Source organism: Lipotes vexillifer, unplaced genomic scaffold (assembly GCF_000442215.2).
Source record: "Lipotes vexillifer unplaced genomic scaffold, Lipotes_vexillifer_v1.1 scaffold1023, whole genome shotgun sequence".
Taxonomy (NCBI): domain Eukaryota; kingdom Metazoa; phylum Chordata; class Mammalia; order Artiodactyla; family Lipotidae; genus Lipotes; species Lipotes vexillifer.
This window is the reverse complement of record NW_006799713.1, coordinates 168,852-178,049: the sequence shown is the minus strand read 5'-3', so window position 1 is coordinate 178,049 and position 9,198 is coordinate 168,852. Positions and strand designations below refer to the sequence as shown.

Genomic DNA, 9,198 nt, shown 5'->3' with positions numbered 1-9,198 from the left:
GTTCAGGCTCATGGATTTCAGGTGCTCAACGAGTATCTATTTGTTATTCAAAGCCTAGGATCATTATCTGCCTTCTTCGGTATCCTCGTTTATTCATTACCGTGATCATTTATAACTTTATAGTCATAGTTATTCTCTTGGGTGTCTGCCTATTGGCTTTCTGAAATTTCCACTGTCCTTGTTGACAATGGCTAGAATTCCCTTTTATCATAGTTTTTGAACTCCAAGATGACAATCTCCCATTTTTTTTTCTTAATGGGCAGGAGGAGGGAAGCGCAGGACAAAAGAAAGTGGTTTAGTTAACTGGGGATTGTTTTACTGTATCTTTCCGTCAGACGTTCAGCTATCTTGTAAAATTTATTGTTCTTGCTTGGCAACTCCAGAAGCAGCAAGATCAATACAAAACCTGGTCAGTAGGTAGAACAACAAGGCGCGTAGCCCCGCCTCTATAACCACGCCTGGGAGGCGGGGCTGCGCTCGCGGCCCTCGGGATTTATAGGTCAGCCGGAAGGCGCGCGGAGCTTTGGCGGTGCGCTGAGCAGGCCCTCGTCGGGACCCCGGGCGTCAGGCAGGCGCAGCGTCAGCCCGCCCCCAGTCTTGAAGCCTCCCTCTCGTGGCCGCTGCCGTGCGGCCTGCGTCGCCTCCCGTAGTTATCCGACCGGCTATGGCCGCTCGTCTCCTGCATGTCGCCTCCGCCGCCCTCGGCGACACAGCCGGCCGGTGGCTGCTCCTCGCCGGACCCCGCGCGGGAGCCGGCGGCCTCCGGGGGAGCCGAGGGCAGGGCGGGAGCGCCAGGCCCGGCCTGGGCGGCGGCGCAGCGGCGGTGACGCGGGCGCTGAGCGTGTCGGCGCGCGCGCCGAGCAGGTGAGGCGCAGGGGGCGCGTGGGCGTTGGGTCCCTGGCAGAACGGCCGCGCTCCTTCCGCCCTCTTTCCGGTTCCGTCGGCTTCTCCCGGCGACGGCGTGCGGCCCACACGCCCGGCCCCGCCCGCCTCTTGCTCCGCCTTCTCCGAGTCCCCGGCAGGTCGCTCGGTGTGGTCACGGCCTCCTTTCCTTACCGTTGCCAAGTTGCCTTTCAGATCCACTGACACCTGGAGGGGAATGGGGTCCCGGGATCCCCGATCTCCTTGTCCCAGTGCCTCCTGTGCCCTCAGGAAAACCGGGCACTTTGCTGCCGCTGGTTCTCCGTGCGGTTTGGCGAGGATCTAACCTTTGCTATGCTCGAAACCGCGGTGACCTTCGTAAGATGCGCCCCGTTCGTGTCCTGGCCTGCAGTTTCTTATCGTGCCTTCCTCCTGCTAGGTCAGGACGTTCTGTCTCCAAATCCGTGTCCATTTAGGATACACCCGCTCTGTCCCCGAGCTTCCCTGTTTGCTCTCTTCTGGTTGTTGTCGGGGTAAAAGCCCCTGCGTTGGACTGGCAAGGCAGGGTTTTAAACTGGGGTTTGACACTTATTGTCCAGTTTGTCTAACGTCAGTGGAGGATAATAATCGTGTCGGCCTCACAATTATTTGAAGAACAAATGAGAGCAGACAGGTAATGCAGGGAGTCTTGTGTCTGGCCCGTAGCGAGGGCTCAGTAGATCCCACCTGTTAGCGTCAGCTGCCTCGTAGGCTCACAGCGTTGTGTTTTGTATTAAGTGTCGAAAGAAGTGAGAGAAAATTTGCCCCAAATATGTTGCAGTCTTATATTCTTCGGCAGATTCGTTTCTCAAAGACAGAATCCCCTTAGATATAATAGAAAATTTCCTCATAATTTCAGAGTATAGCACTGTGTTGGCACTTTATATAATGCAGATCTCAGAACAGCTCTTTGACTCCCTGCTGTAGTGTAGCAGCAAGAAGGAGCTGCAGGGAGAAAGGGTTGGATTTGTATTCCTCTCTAGTTTCTTCTTCATGAGGTTCCTGAGAATAGGGTGGAGGAGTTACTCATCTTTCCCCCTGTAATCCCATAATATAGTGGGTGCTCAATACATTTTTGTTGCATGAACTGCGAGGGAGATAATGGGGAAGGCAAGCAGGGGTTTTGTCCCTGTTTCCGTTACACTTTCCTGTCTTTGACCTTCCTCTGCCTGGATGCCTTGTTTTCTGCATTGTATGCTTTCTTGAAAGTTTGTGTATAAATTGGGACATATGTTGAACGTATTTGTGTAACTAGTATTCAAAGGAACATGATTGCTTTTGTAAATGGGAATTATATCCCCCCAATTTACTGTTTGAATTGGTACATCAAGTTATCTTAAAGGGAAGCACATCTGTCTGCTCCCTTATAAACCTGCTTTCCCCCTCATTGGCACGGTTTCCATTGGTGCCCTGTGCTTCCTATCACAGACTTTGGAGCTACAACTAGGTTTTCTGACTCTTATTATCTAAGACTTATGCTATACAATATGGTCACTACTAACCACATGTAGTCATTTAAATTTAAGATAATTAAAGTTAAATAAAATTAAAGAATCATTTTCCCAGTTCCACTGGCCACATTTCAAGTACTGGGTAAACACACATGGTTAGAAGCTACTGTCTGGGACATCACAGCTATAGAACATCTCTGTTATTGAACAAAGTTTGGACAGAACAGTCTAGAAGCTGTAGTTCTGACTTTGAAGTTTAACATTTAGATAAGTTTTCAGTAATTGAGAGTCGAAAAACTCCTTTTACTCCAAAATACCCTGATATAGTACTTTATATTTAGTAGTGATTTAGGTTGTAAAGGGCTTTCACATGTATTATTTCCCTTGACTCTTAAGGAAATCTTGATAGGTGAGGTAGATAAACGAGAATAAAAATTTATATTAAGTAGCATGCAAAACTAGGACTAGAACTCACATAGTTTTTGTTTGTTTTTTGAGCACCATTAGAGTTGATAATTCTTTAGCCCATAGGGTCATTTGGAAGAGTTAAGGTGGCTATGGAAGTGGGGAGCCCTAGACGGGGCCCTTTTCTTGGACCGACTACCCCAGGCTACCCCACATAGTGAAAGGGTGGGCATCAGCAGCCATAACTCCTCTCCCTTTTAGAAGTCTGTTAAGAGCTTTACCACAGCAGCCCCTGGAGAACTTTGTCAAAATATCTGCTGTGGTTGAGCAGAATAAATGGCGGTGCATAAAGGGTAAACAAGTGAAGAAAATAGTTGTTTGTGGTGCTGGCTAACTCGTTGATGATAGAGGATTTAGAAGGATCCTAATTATTTCCCAGTGCATGAAATCTTATCCTTTTTGGGAACAGCTAGAAGCTTTTTGCTAGTTCTTAGAATTGGGGAAGAAAACTGTACAAAACCCACAAATACCACTTGTTAATAGTGAATGGATAAAGTTACCTGGATAAAATGCATGTGTATAATGCTTTAAGGAACAAAATATTTCCACAAACTTTCTCTCCTTTAATTCTCTCAGCAGCTGGGTGAAGTCACTGTTGTTGCCATTTTACCCATGATCACCTAATGAGTATACGTATGTCAGAACCAGGGCTAGAATCTACGTCTTCTGACTCTTACATCTTATATTCCATACTTTCTCAGCTGAAAAATTACTTTTTCTCTCTCGTTTCTGCTTCCTCTCCTGTTCATTGATAAACCTATTACTCTTACTCTGCAGTTTTTTTCTGGGGCTGTACACCTTTTTTAATATGTAGCAGCAGTTCAGGCTCCTTAACAACAAAAGGACCGGGGCTTTAAATAAAAGTTATCAATCAGTGTTTGTTGAGCTCTACAGTATGTTAGGAATTTTGCATATGTTGTCAAAACTATGAGATAAATGTTACCCTGATTTTACAGAAGAGGAGTCTGACGTCAGAGTTGCAATTCCTTGGCTGTAGCTCATCTCTAGAGTGCTGCAGAAGAGCAGCAGTGCCCAAACCTCCGACCTTCAGTAGTGTGTATAAATGATGGAATTCTTTCTGCTGCACTTCTTGTACCTTAGGCTACCAGGCATTTTTTGATGTCAAATCTCTAGGCCCAAATCTCAGACCCATATTTCCATCAGGCTTCTGGACATTTGCATCTGTTTATTATTAAATCAAACAGGTCTAAAGTTGAACTCATTTCCAATCTTCCCCAAAGCTCCTTCTCCTCCTAAGTTAACCTTAAGTTAAACTGTACTCCCTCATTGTCCGAGCTAGAAATTTCAACATTATTTCTTCCCTCCCCAAAAGTTTTTAATTCTGCCTCCTGAATATCTCTCAGATCAGTGTCTCCCATGTTCCTGCTTTGTTTATGCCCTTTCAATAACCTCCAGTGTGGTCTCCGTGCCTCCAGAGTATCTTCATTCCTAGTCATTTTTCTGTGAAAAAATAGCAGTTGCCTAGTTGAAAATCACGAATGTTTGGGAATACTTGCTTTAAAGCATTTTTTGCTACGAAAAGAAGTCGGAGAGCACATGCCCATTTAAGGGACATTCTCTTTCTCATACACACACACACACACACACACACACACACACACACACTTCTGATCAAAATTTTTAATTACTAGGATCCTCATTTTTCAGCATTGAGTTATCAAGGACGACATTATCTGATAAGGCCTCAGCTGCCTTGTTTGGGAAATGAGATGATGGACTTGGTAATTTGCAAGATATTTATAGCTCTGAAATTATGTAATTCTAGGTTTTACTTACACTAAACAACGTTTTCTTTGATGGACTATTACCATCTATTGGCAGTAGTGAAAATTACAACTAATTCGTTTAAGCTGAAGTACATCTTTTCAATTGATAGGTAAAAATTTAAATGACCAGTAGTGGAGGATAAGTATCTAGTTGATAATATGATTTCTTTTTTTTTTTTTTTTTTTTTTTTTTTGCGGTACACGGGCCTCTCACTGTTGTGGCCTCTCCCGTTGCGGAGCACAGGCTCCGGACTCGCAGGCTCAGCAGCCATGGCTCAAGGGCCCAGCCACTCCCTGGCATGTGGGATCCTCCCAGACTGGGGCACAAACCCGTGTCCCCTGCATCGGCAGGCGGACTCCCAACCACCGCGCCACCAGGGAAGCCCAATAATAATATGATTTCTTTTCCCAAACTTTGGACTGATGTTTGTGAGAAGGGTAAGAAATTTAAGTTAGCTAACTGATAACTAGCTGATAGATATCCTATAGTAATGAAACATGTAAGGAGATATTATATTTATTTTCTGACATATTCAAGCAAAGAAAACCCTTTTTCTAGTCCCTTTGTTTTTCGAGTACACTATATGGACCAAAATGAGATGTTCAAATACTCAGAAAACTATCAAACTGCTGGCTCTCAGTGACCATACTTATCAGACACTTGCATAACAATTGCCTTATCAATAGCAGAATGATTTGTTTTTAAAGCTCTCCACAACCGTCACCTAGTCTTTTAGGGACACATTCATAGAGACATTGTTTTTCAGAGAGCTATGTGAGAGCGAAGCAGACTTCACGAGTGATAATGATTGCTAAGCATTTCATGTAACTGTGACCTGAGAGTGACCACTGGGGAGACACATACTACAGGTGGCCTTGATAGTGATGTACTTGCTATTTCCTTTAAGGTGGCAGAGCTTCCCTCCTGGTAGGTGGGTAGATAGATATGCCTGTGGTTTGTGGTGTCTCCTTCCCAAACAAACTTGGGAAAGAAAAGAAAATACCGTAAAGGAGGATATTTGCACGCACGCAGACACACACACAACCTATTTTTTGACGTTACAGGTTCTTAGAACAATTATTTTAAAGTATCTTTTGAAATTATTAAAAATAATAAAGGACTGCTTCCTTTTCCAGCTCAGAAGATAAAATAACAGTCCACTTTATAAACCGTGATGGTGAAACATTAACAAGCAAAGGAAAAGTTGGTGACACTCTACTAGATATTGTGGTTGAAAATAATCTTGATATTGATGGTTTTGGTGAGTATGGAACATTCTTTAAAATTTATAAGTGAAACTATTGAATAGGTTTCAGCTTTGTTTTTTCGAAGAATTTTAACTAGAGTATGCTAAGTGAAATATTAAAATTCAGGATGTGTTAGTGTTATATTCTCACCTATAAAGAATAAGTGACACTGTGTTTCTCTTCTTTGAACATTAATTAGCTATATGCCCCAAAGTCTGTTGCTTCATTACCTTATTGATTATGTGTGCAATGCAAAGCTGGGAGTAGGAAGTGGAATTGAAAGATACCAGGTTGAGATAATAAATGTCATGTCAGTGGGTAGTTAAATCATTTTAACTTAGTCTTTTTTTAAACGTTTTAGTTTGAAATAATCTTTGACTTATAGAAAAGTTGCAAAAATAGTACAGAGAGTTTCTGTATAATCTTCACTCAGCTTCCCCTACTGTTCTCAATTTATATAACCATAATACAATAATCAAAACACAGAAATTAACATTGGTTCAATAACTAAAAAACTACAGATTTATAGAATTTTGCTAGCTTTTCCACTAATGTCTCTGTTTTGGGATTCAATCCAGGATCCCACATTGCATTTAGTTATCATATCTCCTTAGTCTCCTTCAGTCTGACATTTCCTCAGTCTTGTTTTTCATGACCTTGATACTTTTGAAAAGTACTGGTAAGTATTTTGTAAAATGTTCCTCAATTTGGGTTCGACTGGTGTTTTCTTTTTCTTTTTAATTTAATTTTTAAAAAATTATTTAATTTATTTATTTATGTATGTCTGCACCATGTGGCTTATGGGATCTTAGTTCCCAACCGGGGATTGAACCTGGGCCCTTGGCAGTGAAAGCATCGAGTCCTAACCACTGGACTGCCAGGGAATTCCCAGACTGGTGTTTTCTTAATTACATTGAGCTTATGCATTCTTTGTATTTTAGGTGAGTTTTATTTTACTTACTACTTTCTTATTTTATTTTATTTTTATTGAGATATAATTGATATGTTAGGTCCAGGTATACAACATTATGGTTTGATATTTGTATACACTGTGAAGTGATCACCTGAACAGTAAGTCTAGTTAGCATTCATCACCATACATAGTCTTGAACGTCATCATCTCACCTTCCTAGAAAGGGTAATTAATCTATCTCTTACTAGAGAAGGAAGTGTCTTGTTTAGAAAATTTTCATTTCTAGGCTTTTGACCATATTCCTTAACCACTCACACAGAGCCCATGTCCTGGAAGCTGCCATCTTAGAGCTCAGGGATACCCTGTATATCACTTGTCAGTTTTGCTCAAGCATTCTCTCTGTCTCGAATGGTGGTTCTTTAAGAGGGTTCCATCAGTATCACTTGGGAAATGCACATTCTCAGGCCCCACTCCAGATCTACTGATTCAGAAAGTCTGGGGTGTGGCTCAGAAATGTGTGTTTTAACAAGCCCTCCATGTGATTTGGTTGCATGTTTAAGTTTGAGAACCATTGGTCTGCAATCAGGTCCAAGGAGCATATCTGACTATTCTTCTTTCAAGGCACTGTTCACATTGCATTTTTTTTTTTTTTTTGTGGTACGCGGGTCTCTCACTGCTGTGGCCTCTCCCGTTGTGGAGCACAGGCTCCAGACGCGCAGGCTCAGCGGCCATGGCTCACGGGCCCAGCCGCCCCGCGGCATGTGGGATCTTCCCGGACCGGGGCACGAACCCGCGTCCCCTGCATCGGCAGGCGGACTCTCAACCACTGCGCCACCCGGGAAGCCCCACATTGCACTTTTAAGAACACTTTTCAGATCAGAATTATTTCTCCTCCTCCATTTTCCCATGATATATTAAATATACTTCTCTATGTTAATATTCATCTCAGTTTTCCTTTTTAGAGGGAATATCTCTTTCCTTTATTAGAGTTTGTGCTTTTGGAAGACTGTTATCACTCAGGTAACCAGAGTTGGCAGTCAGTAATATTTGCTGAATTTCTCAATCTAATGTCAGTTTCAGGAATAACTGTAACAACTACCATTTGAGTGCATACTACATCCCAGCATATGTTATCTATTATTGTAATAACTCTAAGAGGTAGATTTTTTTTTGACTTCCACTTTATAGATGAAGAAACTAAAGTTCAGAGAAATTAATGTTCTCTGGGTCATACAAGTAGCAAGTGAGGAGGCTAAGATTCAAACCTAAGTCTATCTAACTCCTAAACCTCTGCTTTTTCCTTTATGCCTTTTTCTCTAAGAAGCATCTTTCCTTTGTGAACACTTGTTACAGAAATTAGGTGATGAAATAGTTGATATAGTTCTAGTGTTAAGGAATTTTTTACTCTAATGCAGTGGTTCTTGGCTAGAACTGAGTTTCAGAATTCTGCAGAACTTTAAAAAATGTTACATCCTTGATGGTAAGGGAGAAAGGGAAGTTGTGCAGGTATCCTTTTAAAAAGCTCCACGTGGTTCAGATCCATACCATGGTTAAGAACAACTAATTTATGGAAAAGAACCCATTGATAATTTATATATATATATTCTATAAAATTTATATATAATTGATCTCCCTCATGAGTTCATATTCAGCAACACTTTTGCCTAAGCTGGATTTCTCTGAATTATTGTCTCACAAATGAAAAGTAGTACATTGCACAGTAATTGAGAATAGACTCTGGAATTAGACAAATTGTGGTTCATAAACCAACATTGTCACTTACTAGCCATGAGACCTGGAGCAAGCTACTTTACGTCTGTATGCCTCAGTTTCCTCTTCTGTAAAATAGGATTGTAATAGTTCTAACCTCATAGGGTTGTTAAAGATTAAATAGGGTATTGGAAGTGAAGTGCTTAGCATAGTGGCTACATTGGTAAGAACAGTAGGATTTGTGGCATTTTAACTTGCCCTATTCACCTTCTCCTCTCCCCAGTTCAACAGTAGCCTTAAAAACCAGCAGCCTTGTGGCCACTGGAAGGGCAAACTGGTTGAGTTCCTCAGAAGGTCCCATCTCCAGAACGTTGTCACTTGTCTTGCAGCTTCTCAGAAAAGCTCCGTTCCAGGGAGTTGTTATTCGACCTGCCTCAGAGATTGCTCTGTGGGGAGTCTCTGTCCCTAGGACTTCCATCTAAAATAATTACCTGCAGTTGTTGAACACTGTGCTGCCTGAGGCTGTGATGCTACGGGGAGCAAACAAGAGCTTGGCCAAAAATCTAAAAGGAAGATCTGGGGAACGAGATGTCTGTAGTGGGCTTTGAAATGCTTCAGGAATCTAGAAGGCCACACACAAATGCAGGACTGTGTTTGTGCCCAGGAAAGACCCGACAGGGCCCCAGTCTCTCATCTCTGGCTGACTTTGAGGTCCCATGCAGGT

At 42.4% G+C, this 9,198-nt stretch overlaps 1 protein-coding gene across 1 annotated transcript in view; it reads left to right on the top strand.

Annotated features, from left to right (window-relative positions):
- Window positions 1–568: 568 nt before the first annotated feature.
- The window catches only part of FDX1 (ferredoxin 1), a 36,390-nt gene continuing 27,760 nt past the window's right edge, over window positions 569–9,198 (top strand). The window contains exons 1-2 of the mRNA XM_007471870.1: window positions 569–864; window positions 5,741–5,865. Coding sequence (XP_007471932.1) covers window positions 665–864; window positions 5,741–5,865 — 325 coding nt within the window. The 5' untranslated portion in view covers window positions 569–664. The remainder of the gene's footprint in view (window positions 865–5,740; window positions 5,866–9,198) is intronic.